The sequence below is a fragment of the Pogona vitticeps genome, chromosome 2 (genome assembly GCF_051106095.1).
Source record: "Pogona vitticeps strain Pit_001003342236 chromosome 2, PviZW2.1, whole genome shotgun sequence".
NCBI classification, from domain to species: Eukaryota; Metazoa; Chordata; class Lepidosauria; order Squamata; family Agamidae; genus Pogona; species Pogona vitticeps.
Window position 1 is genome coordinate 204,985,594 of NC_135784.1, and position 26,127 is coordinate 205,011,720.

A 26,127-nucleotide genomic window follows, 5' to 3' on the forward strand; every position below is an offset into this window, starting at 1 on the left:
AGCAGCCAATTCAGCTGACAAGTAATGTAGCACAAAACAACAGGGTGAATATTGAGGAAGAAATAAAAAGGAAATATAGTTCTGGCCAGTATTGACCTGAAACCTTTCCAATTCTTCCTCTTAAACATCAATAATTTTGCAGTTCAAAGCTTGGAAAATAATTTTTTAAAAAAAATTAGAGCTCTCAGAATCCTTCAGCTAGCACCACCGTTTATATTTCAAAAGTACTTTCATAAGCTCTGTTCTAGATAGCTGTAGCAGTTGAGAGGCAACCATTTTTAGCATCATCGTCTTAAACAACCGGCTACAGTTTCCTTTCGAAGAACAGAAGCCAAGGCAGAGAAAAACAAAACGAAGGGTTGTAGGCTGAAGAGTATCCTGTTGCAGGGCGATACGGGAGATCATTCTCCTGGGCAGGATGCTATGGGAACAGTCCCCAGCGTTGGATCTCAGCAGTAACACCGCTGCATGCAGGTGCTGAGTAGGTACGTGATAATTATCTTGTCTCATTGAAATGGCTCAAAAATATTTCTCAATGTACTGTGCAAAGAGAGTGGGATTAACTGCAGAACTGGGAGACTCTGAAGAGGCTAAGAGTTCCTAGACTAGGTCTATTGCTTTGGTGAAAGGCGGTGACTAGAGGAGACAAAGAACAATGTTGTGCTGGTGTTCTGAGAAAGAGAGATTATTGGCCATCATCACTGCCACTTGTAGATCCCAGATATTGACTGATTGATTTGCTTGATTCAGTGACTCTTCACTAGCCCAAAAGGTAATGAATAGACAATACCTGCAATATGTGCTCTCTGCTGTTTATCTATTGGTTTTACTATCTAAAAGGTAAAGGTTCCCCTTGACAATTTGTCCAGTCGTGTCCGACTCTAGGGGGTGGTGCTCATCTCCATTTCCAACCCACAGAGCTAGCGTTTGTCCGAAGACAATCTTACGTGGCCACGTGGCCAGCGCAACTAGACACAGAATGCCGTTACCTTCCCACCATGGTGGTACCTATTTATTTACTCGCATTTTTTGCATTTTGCATGCTTTCGAACCACTAGGTTGGCAGGAGCTGGGACAAGTGACAGGGCCTCATTCCGTCGTGTGGATTCGATCTTACGACTGCAGGTCTTCTGACCTTGCAGCACAGAGGCCTCTGCGGTTTAACCCGCAGCGCCACCACATCCCCTTTTACTATCTATAGGATAGTAAAAAAAATATTCCTCTGCATATAATCTTGAAATACAGCATAGAAATTCTAATAAACCTGTGCATAAATCAACAGTTAGATTATTTTGAGACAGGCCATTTTTAAAAAGCTTACATTTGCACTCACAGACTGCTATTGAGAAAAGTACTCAAGAGTTTAGAGAAATGGCTTTTTGGACTACAGGATCCATAATTCTGCAGCCAGCATGGGTATTTCCATGGTGACTGGAGATTATAAGAGCTGTAAACCAGCCTCTCTCCCAACCTTTGCATTTAATTGGGAATAAACCTCACTAGAGTTTATTTATGCGCGAACATACATCAATGGAAACATAAGAGAGTGACAAACCTACCACGAGCACCAACCTGAAGCCACCAATTTGCTCATGGTAATAGCCATAAAAACCTTTTAAAATGCTTCCTTTGAATAAGTTATCACTGCCAATAATTTACAAGTCTGTCTTAATAATATTGACTATTCACATGAATTATGCACAAAAATACATTTTGTTGGAGCTCTTTTAGAAACAGGATACTTCTTCCATGTCACTTCAGATTGCATGGTTCATAATTAGGATAATCAATCTTGATCTGAATGTTTAAAGGATCCTTGTGATGAATTTCGAGAGTGGGTTTCAAAAGATGTGTGTCTGAATTGTAGCTCAAGGACTGTTGCTTAGCTTACAAATTGTTACAAGGATGAGGCAGGGAAGGGCCAAATATGCTTTTCCAATTTACTTTGAGGAAGGGCAACATATACAAATATTTTAAATAATCTGAAATTCACATTTGTTAAGCTAAAGGTAAACCCTAGTCATCCTACCTAAACCTCGCACCAGCTTTAATAAAATCCTTGGTTGACTTCTGTATGTACACTATTCTTAGTTTTAAAATTATATATTAATATTCTGTTCCTCTCCCAATCTCATTTTATATTTGGGGGACCAACGCCGTTCTTGGTGAGGAGCGATGTTAGATTCTTATTTTTTGAAGGAGCTGGAAGATGAACAGGTACAGTTTTGTTTATTTTCATCTGTTTGTTGCCTTAGTTGGATCCTGATCCTGCCCCTGCCTGCTTGATGAACCTTCAGCATGTTGTTGCACTGATGTAATAATGGAGGTTAAGGGAGATGTAGAGGAAGGGAAAGGAGAGACAGCCATGACGGAGAGGCCACCGGAGAGCAGTAGAGGATGTAAGATCAATGAACAGTCTGCCAGAACTGGGGTGAACTGGGATACCTGGATGTCAAAGGGTCGGCGCAGCTTCGTTGTTCTAGGCACGCCATGCACAAAGAGGTACTGTATACTTTATTGCTCTCTCAACACTGGATAACTGGCCTAGAAACAGAGTACGACCGAAAATAGTGGAGGACAGGAAATAAAAGGCCACCACATTGGACTATGGAGGTGATATTCTAAGTGAAATGCATGCTCAATAAATTACCTGGATTGAACTCACCCCTTGGACTTATAGGAATACCCCTCTATTGATATGTGCCATTTCCTGCGAACAAAAAATAATCTTTCCTATCAATAGAGGCCAGGGATGAGAGGAGCACATGGCCCTCCAGATGTTGCTGGACTGAAATTCTCACTATCCCCACCACTGGGTACATCTTATGGGATTTGTAGTCCAGCAACATCCCCAGGGACACGTTTTGATGGAGGCCAAACATTTCAGTCTCCACCCAAGCTGTGTGCAAAACAAACAATAGAAATGGTGACAGGGAAAACCAGAAAGGAAGCTTTTTCCTGTTCCAGGGACCCCTTTCTATGAGTGATCTTAATGTGAACATGCTTCAAGCTAGTGATTAGAAGGTGATGCTGCTGATTTAGCATTCGTTAGCACATTCAACACTGCAAAACTACAGCTCAGCCATCTTTGCAAATGGATATTTCCCAATAGGAAGTGTTTATCTCCCTAGAATTGTTAAGACAATGTTTTTCTCTTTGCCATTGTATCTCACCATTGACCCACTGAGAGTGGATCATATCGATTCCGGCCAGGTCTTATATTCACCTGTTTTTAATGCCAGAAATGTCAGGTACCTCCTTGTTTCTCTTGCTTTCCCTGACCCCACTGTGCTAAATGGTGCTGCTCCCCCTTCCCATGCCTATTTTATTTCCCACACCTGCAGAAATGTCCACATTTTGCTAACACATTGAAACATCCTTCCTCAATATTTAACAGAAAAAGGCACTAGTTTTTTCAAAATAAGAACTTTCGAACATTTCAGGTTTCTTTTTCTTTTCTTCACTATTGGTAACCAATAAAGCATACCGGCCCATGGACCTGCCAGGTTTGGCTGTGACCAAATAGAAAAAATTGTCAGCTTCTGTCACTCCTACATTTTTTTAAAAAGGTCAATGCCTTTCCATCCTGAATATGAAGAATCCTCTTAACTTTGGTAAACTATATATCAAAATTGGACTGACACATAATTCTCAACCGTCCCAAGACATTACCATGTGGTTCACTAGGTGTCTCTCTAACCTCGTAATTCTTTTGCTTTGCTTTGGAAGTGAAGCTTGGCGCTTTCTTGGCTAGATGGAGATGTGAGCAAGCCTCTCCTTTCCTCACACCATATCTATTTTGCTCAAACAATAGATACTGGGGGTGAACAGTATGTTTGCTCTGATTCCATGAGACCTTCATAAACAGTTCAGACAAACGCAGGGATTAAAATATCTAACTACTGTACATTCTTTTTAACACAGAGACACAGACGCACACTCACACACAGATAAAGCCTCCATATGCAGGGAAAGTATACCTGCAATTAAAATATCTTAGGGATAAATAAGATGGGATGACTATTCCACCCAAATTCCCTACCTGAGGTATTTGACTGACCACTCTTGGAAATTAGATGAACTCTTGGCTTGATTTCAAATGGTGATTCTTCTATCCTTAAGCAAGTATACGATTTCAGAAGCTTCAGACCTGATTGTGCTTTAATTGTAACACAGTCCAGAGCATGCACTATTGATTTGTAAACTGAAAAGTCAGAAAATGGGAGGTATAATATAAAACAATCACCAACAGCCCTTGGCTAAAAAAGCCTAAATACAGCCTAACACTAATTTTGGAGCTCACTATTGGCATCTGACAAAGTGGCTCCTCTAGCTCTAAGAACATGAGCCAAGGCCTATCTAGGCCACCTTTCTATTTCCACAATGGCCAGTCAATTGTCTATGGGAAATCCATAAGCAGGGCAACAGCACAATCACCACCCTGCTTGTGTTCCCCAGAACTGGTATTCAGAGACAGACTACCTGCATTAGTGGAGGGAATTTATAGCCAATGAGATTAGTAATCATTGACAGTTTTTTCCTTAATGAAGTTATCTATTATCCTTTTCAAAGCCATCCACAATGAGGTTCATTACTACATCTTATGGTAGCAAATTCCACAATTTAACTATTCCTTGTATAAAATAATTATTTTTATTTACTTTGAGAAGTGACCTTTTTCTTATGAAATACAGTATTGGGATAATAACAGGTGAAATGGACAATATTATAGTATTCATATAATTCACATAAATATTACAGTACCATGTGCTTTCTGCATTTGTTACATGCCATCAAGTCACCTCTAACTTGTGGTAATCCTATGAATGAATGACCTCCAAGGTGTGTGATTGTCAACCACCTTGCACAGTTACTGTAAATGTAAGGATGTGACTGTTACATACAGCACTGATGTTACCTGTCTGTCATGGGTTTGGAGGGAAAGTTCCATCCTATGGGGAGTGGAAGGCGGGACATCAGGAGGAGGGGCTGTACTGTATATATATGTGGAGTTTGTGTGGAGAAGTTAGGAGAGCTGAAGGAGAAGCTGGAGGAGAGCTGAGAGAAGAAGCTTGAGTGGGAGTCTGTGTGTCAGACAGGGTACTACTGTGTGTCAGTCAGTACCAACCTGATAGGTTCAGGTGTCTGTATGGTTAGCCAGAACTGATAGGTTCAGGGTCTGTGCTTCAAGTTAAGTGTTCTGTGTGAACCAAACTGTGTGTATGTATGATTGAGACTAAGCCACGTTACTGTATCTTATTCACCTGATCATTTTATTTTCCCTGTGTGTTGTTTAAATAAACCTTATTCTTTTATTTGTTGAAAATCCATTCCTGGTCTGTGTGACTCCTTCCAGGGAATGGTTGGTGGCAGCTTAGTTAAACTGTGGCAGATCCCAGTAGGTCTGGGTTTGTCACATTGATTGGTGTCCAGCGTGTGGGATACGACTGGTCCAGTTGTCCAGTGGTCCAGCAAAGCCTTGGCAAGTGTGCCCAGAGCAAGGGGGGTCTAGTCAGGGACAATCTGAGGGCGCGTAGGTAATCTTCTAGGCGTACCTCACGGGGAGGTGCGCTAGTGGAAGAACGTGCCAACTGGGGACTAGATTAGGGAGCTCTGAGGCAACCTGTTTTGGCGGGAAAAAAGCTGAGGCAAAACTGTGTGAAGTAGAAGTGATCTAGCCTGTCTGCTGAGAGGCCTAGCAGAGGGGGGTAGACTCTGGCTTGCAACAGTTGCAAGTTAGTGCTGAAGAACAGCAGCAATCTATAGCAAGCAGGTTCTGAGGCAAAAGAGAAAAAAAAAGTGGTCGCTTTATTCTGAGGCTTGACTTTTGAAAGCAGCCTGTTCTGGGGGGGGGATTATGCCCTTGACTCGAAGCCAAATGGCAGAAATGGGTGAAGGGAAAGACCCCCAGGTTGACCAAGGTTCTGAGGATGAATTTGGCTCAGTGCAGGGTGACAGCACGGGAGAACAGAACCCAGAACTCAGGAAAATGCTCATAGCCCAACAGCATGAACTGAGGGTGAGGGAAATGGAGGAAAGGGAAAGAGAGAAACAACGGCAATTTGAATTAGAGAGAGAGAGAGAGAGAATGGAGAGAGAAGAAAGATTGGAGAGAGAGAAAATTGCTCTGGAAAAAGAAAGAATGGCGTTTGAGTTAAGAAAATTGGAACTGATGAATCAGAACAATAATAACAATAGGGATTCTGAGGGAGGCCAATTGTCTAAAGCTGACCTGAAGAAATTCCCTGTGTACCACAAGGGAGATTGCCCTGAGGTGTTCTTTTCCTTAGTGGAAAGAGCGTTTGTGGACTTCTCGGTAAGGGAAACTGAGAAGATGACCATCATGCGATCTTTAATCAGTGGCAGCCTGGCAGAAGTCTATGCAGAGATGCCAGAGGAACTGATGAAAGATTTTGCAGAGTTTAAAAAACTGGTGTTTGCCAGACATGGGATAAATGCGGAACAGCTGAGGCAGAGATTCAGGTCCCTCACAAAGAAACCAGAGCAGACTTTTACCCAATTGGTGAGGCTGCTAGAGAAATGGCTATCTCAGGAGGGAACAGAGACCTACCAGCAGCTTAAAGACCTGATAGCGCTGGAACAGTTCTATTCAGTCCTGCATGGGGAACTGAAGTTCCAGGTGAGGGAAAGGAAACCGAAATCTGTGGCAGAGGCGGCCGAAATCGCCGATTTTATTTCCCAAATAAGAAAGCCCTTAGGTGCTGAGGAGAAATCTGTAGGAAAACCTAAAGACACCTACAGCAAGTACTCTCAGGGACCAGGAAGAAACCAGCAAGGGGGAGGGGCCCATGGTGAAGGGAAGCCCTCAGACATGAAACCAAGACCTCAGATTTTGGAGGGAAAACCAAAACAAGATGAGAAAGACTCAAAATATAGCAGAAAATGTTATTTCTGTCAGGGAAAGGGCCATCTAATCTCAGAGTGTGAGAAATTAAAGCAGCTAAAAGGAATTGTGCCTCAGGATTCGAGTGGGACCAAGCCAAAAGCTGTGTTCTGTGTCCAGAAAGAGCAAAGCTCCTTGTCACTGAGGGAGCCTGTTGCCATGGCTACTCAATCTGGAACAGTTACATCTGCTGATCAGGCTGAGGAAAATGGTCCTCTTGTGGAGGTCAGGCGCTGCTTACTTGTGAGAACAGATTCTCAGTTGTTTGAAACAGCAGGGGTGGACGTAGGAATACTTGACCACCAGTATCGGGGGTTAAGGGATACTTGTTCCCAGGTGACCCTGTGCCATCCAGATATTATTCCTAGGGAGTATGTAATCCCAAATGAGAGCATAAAGGTGGCAGGGATTGAGGGGCAGGTGATCTCGCTGCCAGTAGCTGAGGTACCTATGAACTTTCAAGGCTGGAGGGGAGTTTGGCGGCTAGCGATTTCATCGACTCTGCCAGCAGCCGTGCTCGTGGGAAATGACCTGGCTGAACATGTGAAACGGGTGCTAGTGGTTGGTGGCAGCTTAGTTAAACTGTGGCAGATCCCAGTAGGTCTGGGTTTGTCACAGTGACTTCCAACTTACATTTGATCTTTCTCATTTCCTGCTGCCGTCAAATATTCCTAACACTATTGTTTTTTCCAGTGAGTTCTGCCTTCTCATTATGTGCCTAAAGAATGACAACTTTGGTTTTGTCATTTTTGTTTCCAAAGTCTAGTCTTGATTTGGTCTAGGACCCACTTGTACATATTTTGGTGATCCAGGGTATTACCTCCAGGGCAATATTTTTAAAAAAATTCAGTCAGCTTTCTTCACTTTCACACCCATACATAGTAATCATTTCTCACTCCATATACATTAAAAGCTTAAGCTGCCACATTAGTTTGCCTGCATGGGAAATTAAAGCAATGGTCCTGTAGTCATTGCACTTTTTGGCATCTACTTCCTTGCAAACTGAAATGTATATTAAATGTTTATAGTATAGGCCGTTCTTTCATTTTATATATCTGCTGGCACATTCTTGTTAGGATTTTGATAGATTCAGTCTCTGCAGCTTGAAACAGTTCTATCAACATTCTGTCTACCCCTGGTGATTATTTCTGCACATTATGCACAATTTCATGTATCTTTACAGTATCCCCCTTTAAAGCTAAAGTGTCTGTGACCATGAAGCTTATGATACAAAATCTATTTATCATACAAGGATTGCTCATGGGCATACATTTACTTTTGATGGTTATGGAAGGACGGAACACTAAAATTACCCAGAAGCTCACAATGAAATTACTGAGTTTTGTATACTGAGCCAAACATGGCAGTAAACTGCTAATTGCATGAAGCCAATTCCTACAGTCATTATGTTTTGTGTTGCCTTGCTATGATTAGCTATAATTGCATGGGTGAGTATAAGCCTAGAAGGTCCTAATCACACAGACCATCTGAACTGTTTCTTTTCCCTCCTTTATATCAATGTATTTGTATGTATAGTCATGTGGTATATATACCGTTTACATGGCTGTCAGTTCAATCTGTGTTTCTTGCTATTTGTTCCAGTTCTGTAAGCCAGTGGTCTCCAACCTTTCTGCCTCCAAGGATTGGTTTAGCATGCATATGGGGGGGGGGGGCGGCAGGAGGCGTCCGTGCAAGCATGGGAGGGTGTGGGGGGCCTGTACATGCATGGGAGGGGCATGCATATGTCTGGACGTGTGGGGGGCAGGAGATTTGTCTCCACTGCCCAGTCCTGGCAAGGTCACGGACTGGGACTGGTCCACAGACCGGGGGTTGGGGATCCCTGCTGTAGGCTACACATGCCATCTAAGATAAATTGATTCATTTTCTGTCCTGACTCTGCTGCTCTAAAATTGTCTTGTTTTAAAAAAATTGCAAGTGATATAACACCATTTTTCTGTCATTTTCAACCGTTAGTCAATGGACCACCGAATTGGGTATATGTCACTAGGCAAATGTAAGACAGTATTTTAAAAGGACTTGAATTGTTCTTGAAAAACTAGGGGGAAACCAGCTATAAGCCACATAAAACTGGAGACAATGGTTACAATAGAAAAGACATTAGCTAAGTGATTCATCAGTAAACAGCTGTGGAGAAAAAATAGAAAAGAAAAAGCATGTGATTTATCACTAAGCTTTTTTTTTAATGGTACAAATGTGGTGGCCATGCAGTGAGCATTGCACCCAAAAACCTGAACTGTTACAGAGTAAATAAATCAACAGCAACATTCACATGTGCCAAAACAATAAGAATTGAAGTGATACAAGGATCGGATAATTTTTAAAAGGCTATGCTGGAGAGGTGGGAAAAACCTGATTGGCTGGCCAAACAAATCAGTGTTACCCATGCATCATGTGTATAGAAATTTATAAAACTATTTAACTAATGGCAGAATCAATATAACTGGGGTTCTTTTAGCATGTGTGATCACAGCCTTACTCTGTGTGGGGTGTATGTGTGCATGTGTGTGTGTATGAGTCTATGTGGTGATAATACTCTCTTCATTGCTTTCCCCTTTTTGTTTTTCTCTTTGTTAGATAGAAGAAACTCTCCGATTTAATAAAAACTGGAAATTGTCTGGGATCCAGAAGATCTATTATAATACTGTAGAAAAAGTCCTGGGAGGGTTTGGGACAATCCCAGGGAAGCTGATCTGGCCAACCAGTCTGACAACAACTCCAGATGGCGACTTGGCAGTAAAGGACAGTGGCACAGGACAGATCCAGATGTACAGTGCTGATGGCCAACCTAAGCATAGATTTCCGTATGGATTTGAACCCATTAAGGGGCTGGGAGATGTCACCTGCATGAAAAATGGTGTGTTGCTTGTTACCAATGGGACCAAAGCAATCCAGCTCTTCACGAAAGATGGTGAACTGATCCACGAGCTGAAATCTCCCAAAATCTCTTGGCCTCATTCGTATGGGATAGCTGTCCTGAAAGCCAATAGGATTGCTGTGTCAGATTGGTCCAACGCAGGGAAAGTTAACATCATTGGAGTGGACTGGAGAATGAATGCCGTCCTGAAAACACACTCAATAGAAGGATTCCATAGGCCAGTACGCGTGGCTGTCAATAAGGTATGATAGGATGCTTGCAATCCATTTACTGATTGGTATCAAAGAATGAAGCATAGCCCTAGACTAAATGGATAAAGCAATGTGTTGTTGTTGTTTAGTCGTTAAGTCGTGTCCGACTCTTCGTGACCCCATGGACCAAAGCACGCCAGGCCCTCCTGTCTTCCACTGCCTCCCGGAGTTGGGTCAAATTCATGTGGGCAGCTTCAGTGACACTATCCAACCATCTCGTCCTCTGTCATCCCCTTCTCCTCTTGCCTTCACATTTTCCCAACATCAGGGTCTTTTCCTGGGAGTTTTCTCATTAGATGGCCAAAGTACAGTGGTGCCCCGCATAGCGATGATAATCCGTGCAGTAAAAATTGCTGCAAAGCGATTTCGTCACTATGCGGTTTTAAAAAGCCCATAGGAATGCATTGAAACCCCTTCAATGCGTTCCTATGGGCTTAAAACTCACCTTTAAGCGAAAATCCTCCATACGGCTGCCATTTTCACTGCCCGGTAAACGAGGAATCTGGGCGAAAACACAGCAGGTGGCCATTTTTTTTACCTGGTGGCCATTTTGGAACCGCCGATCAGCTCTTGAAAAATCATCGCTATGTGATAATCGGTAAGCGAAACAGCTTACCGATCATCGCAAAGCGATTTTTTCCTATCTAAACCATTGCAATGTGATTGCTTTCGCGATCGCAAAATCTTCATCACTATGCAGATTCGTCGTTAAATGGGGCGCCCGTTAAGCGAGGCACCACTGTATTGGAGCCTCAGCTTCAGGATCTGTCCTTCCAGTGAGCACTCAGGGTTGATTTCCTTCAGAATTGATGGGTTTGTTCTCCTTGCAGTCCAGGGGATTCTCAAGAGTCTCCTTCAGCATCACAATTCAAAAGCATAAATTCTTTGTCGGTCAGCCTTCTTCATGGCCTAGCTCTCACTTCTGTACATCATTACAGGAAAAACCATAGCTCTGACTATTCGGACTTTTGTTGGCAACATGATGTCTCTACTTTTTAAGATGCTGTCTAGGTTTGCCATCACTTCCTCCCAAGAAGCAGGCATCTTTTAATTTTGTGGCTGCTGTCACCATCTGCAGTGGTCATGGAGCCCAAGAAAGCAAAATCTGTCACTGCCTCCATGTCTTCCCCTTCTATTTGCCAGGAGGTGAAGGGACCAATGGCTATGATCTTAGTTTTTTTTTATGTTGAGCTTCAGACTGTTTTTTGCACTCTCCTCTTTCACCCTCATTAAGAGGTTCTTTAAGTCCTCCTCACTTTCTGCCATCAGAGTGGTATCATCTGTATATCTGAGGCAGTTGATATTTCTTCCGGTAATCTTAATTCTGTTTTGGGATTCCAGCCTTTTGCATGATGTATTCTGCATATAAGTTAAATAAGCAGGGAGACAATATGCAGCCTTGTCGTACTCCTTTTCCAATTTTGAACCAATCAGTTGTTCCATATCCAGTTCTAACTGGTGCTTCCTGTCCCACGTATAGGTTTCTCAGGAGATAGATAAGGTGGTCAGGCACTCCCATTTCTTTAAGAACTTGCCATAGTTTGCTGTGGTCCAAACAGTCAAAGGCTTTTGCGTAGTCAATGAAGCAGAAGTAGATGTTTTTCTGGAAAGCAGTGTGTGCAGTAAATAATTTCAAAACTGGTAACATCTGGGAGATACAGAATGGGAGGCATGTACTCCTTTTGTACTCCATCAGTTCCTTCCATCTTCTCTTGACATTCTGGTTGAGGATGTTGAGAGCATCTCACAGATCCTTTGCCCCAGCCAGACATACTGTAGTACATGGCTCAGTTTTGGAGTCCTTGTGCTAGACAGAACTTTGATCTGATTGAGTGAGGCAACTGAAGGAGAAGAGAAAAACTGGGACTGCTATTTCTGAATAGTTTAGAGAGGGGAAAAAGCACACATTTCAATGAAGTTTATTGGTTTGCTAAACTTCTTTCCTACTTCCAGTGAACTCAAGGTGAGAAGCATGATTCTCCCATTCCTCCCTACTTTATTCTGAGAGGCTAGGCTAATAGTACACGAGTTTGTACAGCCAAGCAGGGATTTGAACCTGATCTCCCGTATCATAGCTCAATAGTCTAACCATTATACTGTATAACCCTGGCTTGAGTCCAAGCTAGTTTTGAGCTGGGAGCCTGAGGAATGGTCGGGAAAGGATCAGACAAATTCTGTGTACAAGGGTCAAGTGGACGAGGCGGAAGATATCCCACTTTGGCTCAATACCCTTGTGAAAAAGTGTCTAAGGTCCACCCCAATGAAATTATTCAAATCATATTCCAGGCAGTTCAGAAGAGATTCGGAACAGTGGATAGAATTTTGGGCTAATAAACAGTATGTGAACAGTTGACCTTGGACCAGCAACTCACTCTTAAGAGTTTGCAGAGCTCTCAGATCCCCCCAAATGCCATCTAATCCAGTCTCCAACACGGCAGGACATCTACATCTGAATCATGTCTAGAGATGGCTATCCAACCACTGTTTAAAAATCTCTAATGAAGGAGAGTTTACTTGGTCGTCCTGTTGTCAAAATAAAAGGGTTGTGCCTATTTTAAATTCTAAAAATTACGATTGAAGCATGCATTGTTTTTTCTTAGTTTCGTATAACATAAAATCTCTTATTTGATGTTATTTCCTCATATACGCCTTACCCCCTCAGAATGATGAGATGTTAGTGACGGAAGGGCAGCTCTTTGGAAGGTTCCAGGGTTGCTGCATCAAGGTGATCGACAAGGAAAGGAGTGTGAAGAAGACCATCGGCCCCCGATATGGGAAAGCATTTACTTTTGAAAACCCTTCTGGCATCTGTGTGGATTGTAACGGGAACGTCTTTGTCTCTGACGAAGGGCAGAATTGCATTGTGATGTTCAACCCCGACTCATCCCTCTGCGCCATCATAGTGAGTGAGGGCTTGCAAGGCCCAAGTGGTCTCTCCATGCTGGACCATGGGCTGGTTGCTGTTGCAGACTGCTACAACCATTGTGTCAAAATCTGTAGGTACAAATAAATGCAGTGACATCTCTGGGCTGGAAGCAAATAAAGCTCGATATATACACCAGTGTGTGTGTGGGGGGGGGCAAATTTGTTCCCTGTAGGGGTGTTTACCCACCTTCTGTGTCCAAGTGCATGCATGGGCATCCACACATAAGCACTGCACATACACAGTCTTCGTCTCTATTGATGGTAAACGGAAGTAATTGCTCAAAGGCGAAACCTTCTGGCAAAAATCAAGATGGTACTTCCCTGCCGCTGCCCAATTCCATCTTCAAACTGTGACCAGAGTGGCAGCTCAACCTTATTTTCAATACTGGTGATAGGGCAATTGTGTAAGTGTGCTGCAGAATAAGTCACATGACATACCCTGTTTCCCTGAAAATAAGACCTAACCTGAAAATAAGCCCTAGTATGATTTTTCAGGATGCTCGTAATATAAACCCTACCCCCCAAAATAAGCCCCAGTTAAGTGAAACCCTGCCCTCCACCATTGTGCAGCATTGTGCAGCAACCACAAAAAGACTGTATGTATTTGAATAAATGTAGATTGTTCTATGTGAAAAAATAAAACATTTTCTGAAAATAAGACCTAATGCGTTTTTTTGGAACAAAAATTAATATAAGACCCTGTCTTGTTTTCAGGAAAACATGGTATATACCTTTATACACCCAGTGCCTGTATGGCAATCTTGGGGTTGAACAGGAATGCATATTTCCCTATACAGTAATTCCCCCTGCCAGAGTGGGGTTTTCTCAGAGATATGCGCTTGACCTCTCAGACTTGCAGATTAAACCCAGCTTCACTTCACTTTCCAGTGACCAAACACAAAACAAAGCACGCTAAATGCAAGATCCAGTAGGTGAGGAAAATTACAAACTTTCTTTCACCACTTGGGGAAGCACCACTGCAAAAATGTGATAAACATAGTGCACATTTTGATCCTCACTCTGCCTGTTCATTAGGCTGGCCCCCTTCTCTAGGGCTGTTACCACAAGAGATCACATCACTACAGATGGACTCCACAAGATATACAAAAGTGCTTCCCTTTCCACTAGATGAGATTTCCAAAATTTTAGAATGTCATCTTTACATGGGCCAAATTTCCTTTGCTCTGCATTTTCTCCTAGAGATGTATAGAATAATTGGTTAATTCAAAATTGCATGTTTTCTCTATATTGTTCCAAGCATCCATCATATCTTTCAGTTTTCTTTGCTGTAGCTGTTGCCCACTGTTTTGATTCTTCCATAGTTTCAACTATTGTTTCCCTTTCTAGGTCATATATTTTGCATAGTCTGGCTTTTTTTCATTTTTAAGTTTTGAATCTTTTGGGCGTTTTAAGTTGCTAGTGTCCACACATAATTTGTTTATTTTTTCTTTCCAGACAAATTTTCTATTTTGGAGTGCCGAGAGCTTTCTGGTTTTTTGTTTGTTTGTTTGTTTGTTTTTGTTTTTGTTTTTGCAGCTTGTAACCAAGTTTCATGGTTACAGTGGGGTCTTGACTTGAGAACTTAATCCATATTGGAAGGCAGTTCTCAAGTCAAAAAGTTCTGAGGTCAAATCTGCATTTCCCATAGGAATGCATTGAAAACCATTTGATCCGTATCTGCTCTTTTCCCTCCATAGAAACTAATGGGAAGCTGCTATTCCGCCTTCGACCACTAGAGGGGGATATTTTGTTTCTTTTTTTCTTAGGTCAAGAAAGGTTCAGGGAAGGCAGGGAAAATACAGTCCAGGCAGTACAGTACCAGGCAGTCTGAAGACTGTCTCCCAATCCACTCTCTAAACGCTGGGAGGAGTGAGGAAGCAGACAGGCACCCTTTTCACTGGCCAACAGTTAACTGAAAGCTCAAATTTTGCACTTTCCCTGCCTCCCACGTGGTTTTTTTCAGTTCTTAACTCAAATCTAAGTATGTAAGTCAAGTCAATATTTTCCTATGAGAGTGGTTCTTAAGTCAAAATGTTCTTAACTCGAGCTGTTCTTAAGTCAAGACCCCACTGTATTATGGTAGTTGTGCTATACATGAGCTGGTTTGTTTCCTTTAGCGTGCTGATTGCGATTGTTCTGATGACTACATTTGTATCATTCAGTAGATCTTTTACTGGTTTACTTTGTAATTGGTACAAATAGGAGAGCCCTTGTTTTTCTGTGTTCTGGCTAATATTAATTAATTAATTAATTTTGCATCTACCTCTACCCTCTATTTGTCTTCCATACTATGGCCATTTTGCTATGTTGATTTTTTTTTTTGCCACTTTTTCTAGTTCTTGCAATTCCAGTTCTGGTCCGGATGATAAACCTTCTCTGGTCCATTAATCTTTGTTCAGTTATGTCACTACAGTACTTGGGTGTTTCCTTTTCCATCATTCTTTTTTGAAAACTACGAGCTGGTGGGTTTGCCTCATAATAACATTTCATAATTTTTTGATTTTCGGTGAAAGTCCAAGTTTTGCATGTATGTTGTTCCAGTAGCTTTGCAGTAGCCTGTCCTGCTTCCTCAACAAAGTCTGCTGAGCCCTGTAGCCCATTTGTTACCAGATGCGCAGGGGCTATAGCATCTGATGCGCTCCTTGTTGACCCAGGCGACGACTGATCCGGTATGGATTTCTGTTTATTTCCTCTCATCATAACTGATGGTTGGTGGACACAGTGGGTCTGGCTTCTCAGCTGAGACCTTTCTGGCTTGGGAGACCCTTCACCATAGCTCTCAACCTCACTGAAGCACGCAAGCCCCCCACCTCAACAAGGCCTATGCCCATGGAGGGGATGATGATGATAATTTTAAATATGTTTGGACAATACCATATGAGACTGATGGCCTTACTAGAGCGCATTGCCCATGGAGAACTATTGGTCTAGGATATATGTGCGTGAGAGCGGTGAGAAACTAAAAGGGTACATTTTGGCTGCGTTCTGTTCCACTGCTGGTTTCAATCCCACTAAATCAGTGGTTCTCAATCTTGGGGAACCACTACAACTCTCAGAAACCCCCAGCAGCATAGTTGGTGGTGAAGGCTTCTGGGAATTGCACTCCAAGAACAGCTGGGTTACCCAAGGTTGGGGACTACTGAACTGGCATGCAACTACTCAATGGCATGCAACCCTTGACATTTTACTCCTACGGAATGTGGCTTACAAGGAGTAAAAAAATATTGTCCACCTCTCTTTATATCAGTGAAAGGTAACATATTGTCTTAGGTCATATATAGCCCACAGGGATAAACAATGAGCTGGTAGCAAGTATCTTATGTACACCTTTGATTAGTGATTAGAAGTAAAAAGCTATTTAAAGTTGAGGATTAGACACACATTTTGCATGGAAATGAGTTCCAGTTTGGACACTGGTAGGACAAACGCTCTGATTTGCAGACCAGAAAGATTTTGCACAGAATCTGAGCTCTGGTTTGCAAACTCGGAAGGTTTCACACAGAACCTGAACAATCGTTTGCAGACTGAGAAGGTTTTGAATGGAACAGATGCTCTAGTTTGTGGCCCCAAAAAGCCACTGCATTGGATGGAAGCTTTCAGTTCTATGCTAGAAAGTTGTTCCATGTAATTAAATGACAAGCTCCGGCCCATTAATTTGCTGCGCTAGTGCTTACTTCTGAAAAGGAATTCGCTGTAGAATGAAATAGTCATCAAGCAAAAGTAAAAATCCCATTGAAATGCATTGAAAACCACTCAATGCATTCCAATGGGCGAAATACCTCAGCATCCAGTGAAGATCCTTCATAGGGCGGCCATTTTCTGGTGCCTGTAAAGCGAAAAATCCATCCTAAACACAGCGGGGAGCCATTTTGAAGAGTGGGCAGCCATTTTGAAAACCCAACAATCAGCTGTTTTGATCGTCGTAAAGCAAAAAATGGGTTCCCGAAGCACATACTTTGGGCACATCAGGAGAAGACAAAACTTCATAGAGTTCATAAAATAAGCCTTGTTAGGTCTTTAAGAAGCAGAAATGTAATTAACCATTGGTTAGTGCAGGTGGAGTTATTTACTCACTGCCTACATGACAAGGACACAGCCACGTGGAATTAACTACTGTACCATGAGGTGAGCCACTAATTTGATTGGTTGGAGGCAGTATAAATTAAGAGGCTGGTTAACGTGCCCTTCACAGTTCTATTTTGATTATCATGCTTATGTTCTGTCCATTTGATTGCTGAATGTTTATGTTCCTGTAAGCACTATGTAAATATGTACAATATGTAAATATTCTCTACACTTATTCCTGTGTCATCCTTTGTGTCTTGCTATGCTGGAGCTTCTGGTCCAAACCTTCGTAAGGAGAAAAATCATCTGCTGTGATTTTAAACTGCTAACAAGCCTTGAGTCTGCTGAACAGGATTAACAAGAGGACATTCTGGACCTTACATATTGGTAGGTAGGTATTCATCAGTAGTCAGAGATGACTGGATAGCACATAACACAGCATCCACAAGTAAGGATGGCTTATACTTTTATTAATGGTGGGTTGTACCTTTGTTATAGACTACATTTTATCCTGACTTTTAATGCCATTTTTCGGGGTGCCTCTATTCCCAGTCAAAAATGAAAGGTGTGTCTACATAGGGCCATGGGGTCAAAAAAAGGGGGGGTGCATGGGGAAGATGCTAAGCGACGGGAACCTCTTTGTGTAACAAAACTAGGAGAGATTCTAACCCATCCCAGAGGCAAAACCTGAAATGTACACCTCCAATTTAAGTCCGCCGCCACCATTCTGCTTCAAACTGGCCGGCCCATCTAGCTATGATTTCGGGACACTTCTATTTCTTAGGCCGCTTGTATTTCCTAAGAGCTCCTCGGTACCGTAACACGGCCACGTCTTCTCAAACTACACCTCGGTCTACCGACGAAGCGTCCTTGTTCGCCCTCCGTGAAAGCACTATTAACTTTAAAACAAACAAACCCCCCGCTCTAGGGCTCCCATAGGCAAAGAGTGTGGGGAGGAGGGAAGACGAGGCTCCTTGCCGCCGCCTCCTCCTCCTCCTCCCCGGCCGCCATGCTGCCTCCGCCGCGCACTCCCACCACCTGCCGCAAGCCACCATGTTGGGCTCTTCGGCTTCTCTCCGAGTGTTTCTGAGGAGAGCGGGAGCTGCGTCCATCATCCGCGCCCCGGTAAATCCCGGGAAGGGGCACGAGGGGCCGTTTCTCCTGCAGCAAATCTTGGGGGGGGGGGGTCCAGGCTTTAGGAGTGGTGTTGCCAACTTTGGAAACTGACGTCTGTGACTGTGGCTTCAAGTTGCCGCAGTTTAGTTTCACTTGCGTGGAAATTATTTCACTCGCTGATTTAGTAGTACTGTATTCGGCGCGTTGAAGCAGGGTCGTTCTCTCTCTTTAGCCCTGCCTCTCTCTGACTTGCTAATGTTATAAAGATAGGGGCTTTCTTCGCTCCCATATGCTTGGGTGGAAAGAGGAGGGGTAGAGAGGTGGACGTACTGTATCTTCTTATATGCGCCCCTCCCCTTAAAAGAGTTCCGTGAGATCTGCGGGTTTTAAAGGTAGAGAAATCTGCTAAGGGGTGGGGAGTGATCCGTGTTTTTGAAATACAGTATGTTGTGCTTGTGGTGCACAAAACCCTCTGATACGATTTTGCAACGTTTGTGATGCGGCATGGCTTTGACCTCCAAAGACTCCTTGTAGGGCATCTCCGGCATAATATTTTCTGCTGTTGGCATAATTTAAATGGGAAGCAAAATGAAAAGGGCTGACAAATTCTGTGCCCTTCTTTCCCCCGCCGCAAGTTGCTGTTGTGGTGATGTGTATTTTGATTTGTGCTGTTTTGTAAGGTTATGGAGGCAAATGGGAACGTTTGCGATTTCGAATCTAGATTTTAAAAAGTTTTGTGTTACATTTCTAGACATCACGGAAGATAATACTGCCTAAGAAAAATGTAGTGCTTCTGTCTGGTGCCTGAAGTTTATTACATCTTTGGAGGCGTCTTGTGAACGAATGCTTGGGATGAAAAGTGATGCAGAGTGGGTGATGCCATGCTTTTTGTGGTTCTGCAGTGAAAACTGCACCGCCGCTTCCCCATGCTATATTGTCATCTGCTGCTGAGGTGTACACTTTGCTTATTTGCTCTTGAGCTAGAGGGTGAGTAAACTGTCTCTCGCCCTTCTGATGCTGTTGGACAGCAACTCTCAACAATCCTCATCAATAGCTATCCTGGCAAGAACTGATGGAAGTCCAGTGACATATGGATTGATATATGTTTCCCATCCCCCATGCAGTAGTTTTGATCCAATAGTTTTAATTCCTTGATGGTGGATGGATGGATGCCTGCTATCCAGTGGACGAACAAATGTGTCACAGTTTCTGTTGCCATTCTTGCCTTGGATCAGTTTAATGTAAAACAGAGAAAACAAAGAACACCTTGATTTCTAACTCATTTATTTGTGGGTACATCTCATTGATTGCAATGGAATTTACTTTGACGTACTGTACATCTATTTAGAACTGTAACTTATATCAGAATCATGTCACACATGGCAGTTATCTGACATGTTATAAGTAGGAAAAGACATGTACACATCCTGAGTATATTGTTGCTTGCAGCAATGTGCCCATTGCTGTGTGCATGCTGTTCTTCTATGGGTGTCTACTTTTGAAGAAAAACATTTGCCAGAATTTTGTTGATAATTTGTAATTGTGTGAGGGAAATAATAGCTGGCTGGATAGCTCAATGGTTTGGGTATCTGGCTGCCGAGTTAGAGGTTGGGAATTCGATTGCCCACTATGCTTTATGGGAAAAGAGCCAGCCTATGTAGCCTTGAGCAAGGGTCCCCTCAGAAGAAAAAAAATGGTAAGCCACTTCTGAGTATTCTGTACCTAGAAACTCCAGAAAAGGGCAGTAATGGGTCCTGTCATTATTTTATGCCCTGCAGGCTGGGATTATTAAGAACAGGGCTTGTCCTTCCTTTGTATGACAATTTTTTTCAAGTATTTGAGGAGTGCTGTCTTATCTTCCCTCAGTCTTTTATTTCTCAAGGCTAAACATGTCGAGTTCTTCCAGTCTTTCCTCAGAGGGGTTGGTTGCTAGTGTTGCCTTCCTCTGAATTTCTTCCAGTTTGTTGTCATGCTTCTTAAAGTGCAGTGCCCAGAACTGGACACAGTATTCAAGATGAGGCCCAATCAGTGCCAAATGAAGAGGGACATAAGCCATGGTGGCAGATTGCCATGCTTTAGAGAGGTGCTGGTTATGTTCCTGCACATCCTCAGATATGGAACCAGTACTTCCTTAATGGATGGCAATGTGCCATAAGCAAGCATAAATCACCCATAGGATTCTCTTCAGGGTCTAGACATTCTCATTCTCTTGAACATCTGTACTTGGTCTCTGTTTTCTTCAATGTGCAGTTCAAGATTCTATGAACCTTGAAGGTTTTACAAGTTTAGGCCAGCATATTGCCTTTCTCCTTTATATCTTATAACCATCCTTGACATCCACTGTGAATGCTGTCTTCAGTGCAGAGAAGGCACCTGTACATCAGGCTGAGAAAGTACATTGTTTAAAAAGAGAGCTGTTTTCAGGCTGCCTCCCTTGCTATCCACACATATGTACACAATTGTGTAATTCTCTTTTTCTACAGTTTACCACAGCATTTTTCTGATTATACTGTAAAATCCGTCTGTTTGTGCTGTCCTTTGGAACTAGAGCTTCAGTCAAGGAAGGAAGGGCATATTATTTTATAAAATGTTACTTTGCATGTTATGGGGGGGAAGTCCTCATCTTCAACTTTTGTTATAGCTAGCTTAAAAACTAATTTGGCTTTCGTTGTTTCACTCACAAAAAATGTGTTTTAATAGAGCAAGTAATGAAACCAAATAAATAAGGCAAACCTAGAAAAAGCACACCATATCATTTCTAACCAAGATTCTTGCTTTTGTGTCTCTTTAAAGCCAAGCCTGCATCAGGTTTCTTCATCCTTTGCTACAGGCCCTAGGCAAGATGTTGGAACAGTCTATGAACTTCGTACCTATGATATCATACCATCCAAACCAAATGAGTTTCTTGAAGTGGTCAGTAAAAGTATTAACGTTCGACTGGCTCACTCTGAGATGATTGGATTCTGGACAGTAGAGCTTGGGGCAATGAATAAGGCCTTTCATATTTGGAAATATGGTATGTACTGCACATTGTGCCTCTGTAACATATAAAAGAGAATATTTTTCTTCACACGAATGTAGATGCTTAATTGACATATAGTTCTATGTCATATAGCCATTCTCAACCATATGCCCTCCTGAGGGCTCCTGGCACATTTGAAGGAGGTCACAGAATAGAAACAGTTCTTCACACACCACATTATAAGATTCATTACGTGCCTTATACAACCTTGATTCAACCTATACCGTATTTCATGTTGTGTTTATGGCCACGCCAAAAATGGTTGGGAGTGGCTGTTAGTATATGGACATGTTAGTGAGTAACTGTACATAGTCTAAACCTGGAATACTCTAGTTTTGGGGCAACATAGCCCCTATTCTGAAGATTTCAAACATTGTCAAAAGCCAGATTTTAAATACTTAGTTCACTCTCAGCCAAAATAGAGTTTTCAACTTGCCTGCCAGCCACATAGATTGATGTTGTCCACCTCTGCTCCTGGCTTGAAGGGCACCCAGAGACCGGCATATAAGCAGACCATGTTAGTTCACTAAGCTACCGGTAGGTGCCAGCCCAAGGACACGAGACCTCTGGTTCAAGAATTGCAGCTCCTTTCAGAAAGAATTTTGATCAGCAGCTATGGTGGAGAGGGTGCCAGGTAGGCCCAAGCACATTGTGTAGGCCTCCAAAATAGGAGACTAGGCAAACAAAAGGGTCTGTAAGCACTGTCTTTTGGGCTGGGATAATAGTGGTCAGAGGAGGCAGATCTATTTATTTTAATTTATATACCACCTTCCCCAGCCCACCCCCATGAATGGGCCTCAAGGCAGTTTAAACAGCAGTTGAGTAAAGCAAACATAAGTAAAACATAAAATGAATGCAAAAATAAAATTAAAATTCTTAATGCCATTTACACCTTTTAAAGTTTTTTTTTAAATCAAACTTTTAAAATACTTTTTATGTGATTTCATATTAGCTTCCTTGGTACTGTTTGAGTAGGAACGTTCTGTTTTCTCATAGATAAGTTGCACAAAGCAGAGCATTGCCTTATCAAGTACCTATCTGGATTCCTGCTTATTTTAGTCTAACTATTCATAGAAATGTTACCCTGTAAGCAGGCATATCCATTTAACCGGGCTACACTTCTTAATATTTTTTTCTGTTTGATAGATAATTTTGCTCACAGAGCAGCCGTGAGAGAAGCTATAAGCAATGATAAAGAATGGCAAGAAAAATTGTCTGCAATTCGTCTACTTTTACATAAACAGGATATGGAAATTGCTTACTTGGTTCCATGGTGTAAACTTGAGACTCCACCAAAACCAGGTAAGTTATCTTATTCCTCAAATGGATATTCATTTAGTATTCAGTGAGTACAGCCTCACCAAAACATGGGGATTGTGAGGAGAGGTTTCCTGGAAAAAAAAATTTACCGAAGAAGAAAATACTTAATGGCATTTACAACTTTTTCTTTGAAGTTTTTCAAAGAAATTACATAGGTTTCAGAACCAAAGGGCCCATGATTGCTGAGACTTACTATTCCCTTTTTAAGATGCGGAGGACAAAACGCTGTTGTGCTACTACCAAACAGACAAAACTTTTGTAGGCTAATTGTCATAAGTTAAGAAATTTCCATAGGCATTATCTGCTGCATAGGGAGTTGCTCTACATGGAACAGACAATGCCTATGGAGATTTCATATAGCAATTTGCTGCTAAAAGTTATGGGGTTTGTATAACTGCACAACAAGATTTTGGCCAGACTCTGGTGTTTTCTCTTTACTATTCTCTACTTCTCAACCTCAATCTACAAGGAATCTTAATAAGTTTTTCTTGCCAATTGGAAATTGGGTTTCCTTCTGTTGGTAGAAAATAATTTTGAAAAACCAAACTGCTCAAGAGTACATCAAGACTACTTATTTGCTAATACTACCTATCATGGTACTTTTTTTGCTGCTTTTTAGAATTTTTATAGTAATGGCACAATTAATATATCAAACCTCTGTTCTTCTTATGTTATTGCAGAAAAATACTGCTAATGTTTTTCTTAAACTTTCTTTAATTTGCTGCTAAATGCAAACATTCCTGATGCTGAAATTTTAAAATATGTTGAAAAATAAAACAGTCATGTGTGCAACAGAGTGGAGAGAGAAAAAAAAAAACTCTGACCATTTTCTTTCTCCCTTCCTCATCTCTGGTGCCAAAACTAAAGAGATAATTCAAAACATGTTTTCTTTTTTTGTATTGCATCAAGACCATAATGTCTGTAAGTGTGGCTGCATGTTCTGGTATCTTTCCATATCTATAGTTTTCTCTAATAAAATTGTTTTATCCATTCCAAACCTTAAGAAAAAGATATATGTATTTTTTAAAAACCCACTCTTCAATTACTTGCTGAATAACTTATTGAGGCAAATACAAGGCTTACAAGGGAGAATTAACAGCTATCAGTTCTTTGGTATAATTGTGCCAATGCAGTAGTTGGTAGGAAATGTAAATTGAGGGATAGAGAAATATATACTGTATGTCCATGAAGGGATGATTAGGAGCATCAGAGAACTATAAAGTACAGTGGGGTCTTGACTTGAGAACTTAATCCATATTGGAAGGCGGTTCTCAAGTCAAAAAGTTCTCAGGTCAAATCTGCATTTCCCATAGGAATGCATTGAAAACCATTTGATCCGTATCTACTCTTTTCCGTCCATAGAAACTAATGGGAAGCTGCTATTCTGCCTTCGACCACTAGAGGGGGGATATTTTGTTTCTTTTTTTCTTAGGTCAAGAAAGGTTCAGGGAAGGCAGGGGAAATACACTCCAGGCAGTACAGTACCAGGCAGTCCGAAGACTGTCTCCCAATCCATTCTCTAAACGCTGGGAGGAGAGAGGAAGCAGACAGGCACCCTTTTCACTGGCCAACAGTTAACTGAAAGTTCAAATGTTGCACTTTCCCTGCCTCCCACGTGGTTTTTTTTTCAGTTCTTAACTCAAATCTAAGTATGTAAGTCAAGTCAATATTTTCCTATGAGAGCGGTTCTTAAGTCAAAATGTTCTTAACTCAAGCCGTTCTTAAGTCAAGACCCCACTGTAAGATGAAATGGAAACTTAAAAATACTGTTTGTGAAGATATATAAAGCATAGCGCACTCCAAGCAGCCAACCTCTTACTTCGTATTTTGCTTTGCTATCACGCTGATTATTTTTTTCTGCTAGGAGTTTATGAGTTGGTGACTTATCAGCTGAAACCAGGTGGGCCAGCATTGTGGGGGAAATCATTCAAAGCGGCGATTGATGCACATGTCAGCAAAGGTTATAGTAAACTGATTGGTGTTTTCCACACGGAATATGGATTACTTAATACAGGTATGTGATTTCAAAGTAATACAGGTATTACTTTCATAATGAGGGCAGATTTTGGAATTAAAAGAATCAGTACTGTGGTGGAAAACGCCATGCCAGTCATATCTTCCCCACTCCCACTACAGAAGGGAGTTGGGGGGGGTAGTGAAATATTTTTGTCTTGAGGCACAGGCTAATTTCAGTCAGGCTGTACAGAATGTAGCTCGTGCTTTGTAATGGTATGCATTTTGCCACTCACACTGTGTATGTGATGAGGCTGTCAAGACCAATGAGAAACAGAGAAGTGCTTAATATCTGGCTGTTGGAATACATTGGAGTGAATCATACAGCATCAAAAAAGGGAATGCAAGCCAATGGAGCAAAGTTCTTGCTCTAGGTTCCTTGCACTTTAGGCTAATTCCCTCCACAGGAGATGGCAGGTCTTCCATGCTGGCCTCAGTTCCAGCATTCATTGATTAGAAATGAAGCAATGTCCCTATTTCCAGCACTCTGAGCATAGACTAAAGGTTGTTGGAAAACCTTTAGTAATACAGGAATCTGCCACTCCATTGGTCCATCTAGCTCAGCATCATCTATGCTGATGAGTAGTTATTTATTTTTTGAAGTTGCAGATGAATGTTTCCCAGCCCTAGCTGAACAAGCCAGAGCTTGGACATGTTAATTTCAAATGCATAGCATATGCCCTTGAAAGCCCATGCTGATGTTGTATCCCATCACCCATTCCTGATACCACTGTACAGGTACTTAGCTCTGCCTGCTCACTTTCCTGACCAGCTGGGCCCCTGACAAAGCTCTTATAGGCAAAGGAACCTCCTCTGCTTATTGGGGCTTGTGTTGCCAGGACCTGTCTGCATGGACCTGGGGACATACTGTACCCTCTAGGTCTTACCTTCTTCTTTTTACTTCTACTTCCATAGTTAATGTGCTTTGGTGGTATGAGAATGCAGATAGCCGTGCAACTGGGAGACACCTTGCCCATGAAGATGCCAGGGTAGTAGCTGCTGGTAAGAAAAGCCTGTGTGTGTCTTTGCATATTTACAGTATTTCTTGAACGCTGTTCAGAGTTTGATCCCATTTTCTCTTATATTGTATTTACTTTCAGTACGGGAGAGTGTTCAGTTTTTGGAATCCCAACGAAACATGCTCCTGATTCCTGCACCATTTTCACCCTTGAAGTAACTCTTTACACACTAAAGGGCAGCATATGGAGACATCCTTACTTTATGCATATGTTATTGCAATATCTGATGATCAGGATGGTTAATGGGAAATAAAACATGAATGAAGTATTTCGTGAGGTTATTACCCCCCTCCCCGAATTAAATGCACACAGCCCTGTTACTCATTTTTCACCCACACCATCCCTTTCTGCCTCTCTCTGGGATGTCTGTGAGATACATAGAGCGTACAGGGCAGTGAATAATAATAATGTCAAAAGGAGAACAGCAATAGTTCCTTCCAGAGGCTGAAAAGAGTTTGAGATATAGAGTCCTGAAGCAAAATGTAGGAACAAAATACCAAAAACATAAAAAGCTGCTGCCCATCCAAGGAGAATGCAGAATATACGGCATATCCCGTAGGAGTGCTTTTGTGCCCAGTGTGGTGTAGTGCAGGAGT

At 42.0% G+C, this 26,127-nt stretch overlaps 2 protein-coding genes across 3 annotated transcripts; both read left to right on the forward strand.

Annotated features, from left to right (window-relative positions):
- Positions 1-656: 656 nt before the first annotated feature.
- LOC110083187 (E3 ubiquitin-protein ligase TRIM32) lies at positions 657-13,109 on the forward strand. 2 transcript variants are annotated; one of them, XM_078384838.1, is made up of 3 exons: positions 657-2,217; positions 9,500-10,042; positions 12,714-13,109. In XM_078384838.1, exons 1-3 carry the CDS (start codon positions 2,176-2,178, stop codon positions 13,059-13,061), a joined length of 933 nt encoding a protein of 310 aa, XP_078240964.1. In that variant the 5' UTR covers positions 657-2,175; the 3' UTR covers positions 13,062-13,109. The 2 variants fall into 2 exon arrangements, with proteins under 2 accessions (XP_078240964.1, XP_078240965.1); XM_078384839.1 differs by lacking the exon at positions 657-2,217 and adding an exon at positions 2,356-2,502.
- A 4,903-nt stretch (positions 13,110-18,012) lies between these two features.
- On the forward strand, positions 18,013-25,799 carry NIPSNAP3A (nipsnap homolog 3A). The gene is made up of 6 exons (XM_020801473.3): positions 18,013-18,166; positions 20,951-21,173; positions 22,326-22,481; positions 24,364-24,513; positions 25,428-25,514; positions 25,613-25,799. The coding sequence occupies exons 1-6, from the start codon at positions 18,095-18,097 to the stop codon at positions 25,687-25,689; spliced, it is 765 nt and encodes a 254-aa protein (XP_020657132.3). The 5' UTR covers positions 18,013-18,094; the 3' UTR covers positions 25,690-25,799.
- The last annotated feature ends 328 nt before the right edge of the window (positions 25,800-26,127 follow it).

What these genes read in the sequence shown, in the direction of transcription:
- LOC110083187 (XM_078384838.1), top strand. Translation starts at nt 2,176, where the DNA reads ATGTTAGATTCTTATTTTTTGAAGGAGCTGGAAGATGAACAG. An exon ending in AGGAGCTGGAAGATGAACAG is followed by an intron (nt 2,218 to 9,499) that starts GTACAGTTTTGT and finishes TCTCTTTGTTAG; the next exon opens with ATAGAAGAAACTCTCCGATT. An exon ending in TACGCGTGGCTGTCAATAAG is followed by an intron (nt 10,043 to 12,713) that starts GTATGATAGGAT and finishes TTACCCCCTCAG; the next exon opens with AATGATGAGATGTTAGTGAC.
- NIPSNAP3A (XM_020801473.3), top strand. Translation starts at nt 18,095, where the DNA reads ATGTTGGGCTCTTCGGCTTCTCTCCGAGTGTTTCTGAGGAGAGCGGGA. An exon ending in ATATGGATTACTTAATACAG is followed by an intron (nt 24,514 to 25,427) that starts GTATGTGATTTC and finishes CTACTTCCATAG; the next exon opens with TTAATGTGCTTTGGTGGTAT. An exon ending in TGCCAGGGTAGTAGCTGCTG is followed by an intron (nt 25,515 to 25,612) that starts GTAAGAAAAGCC and finishes ATTTACTTTCAG; the next exon opens with TACGGGAGAGTGTTCAGTTT.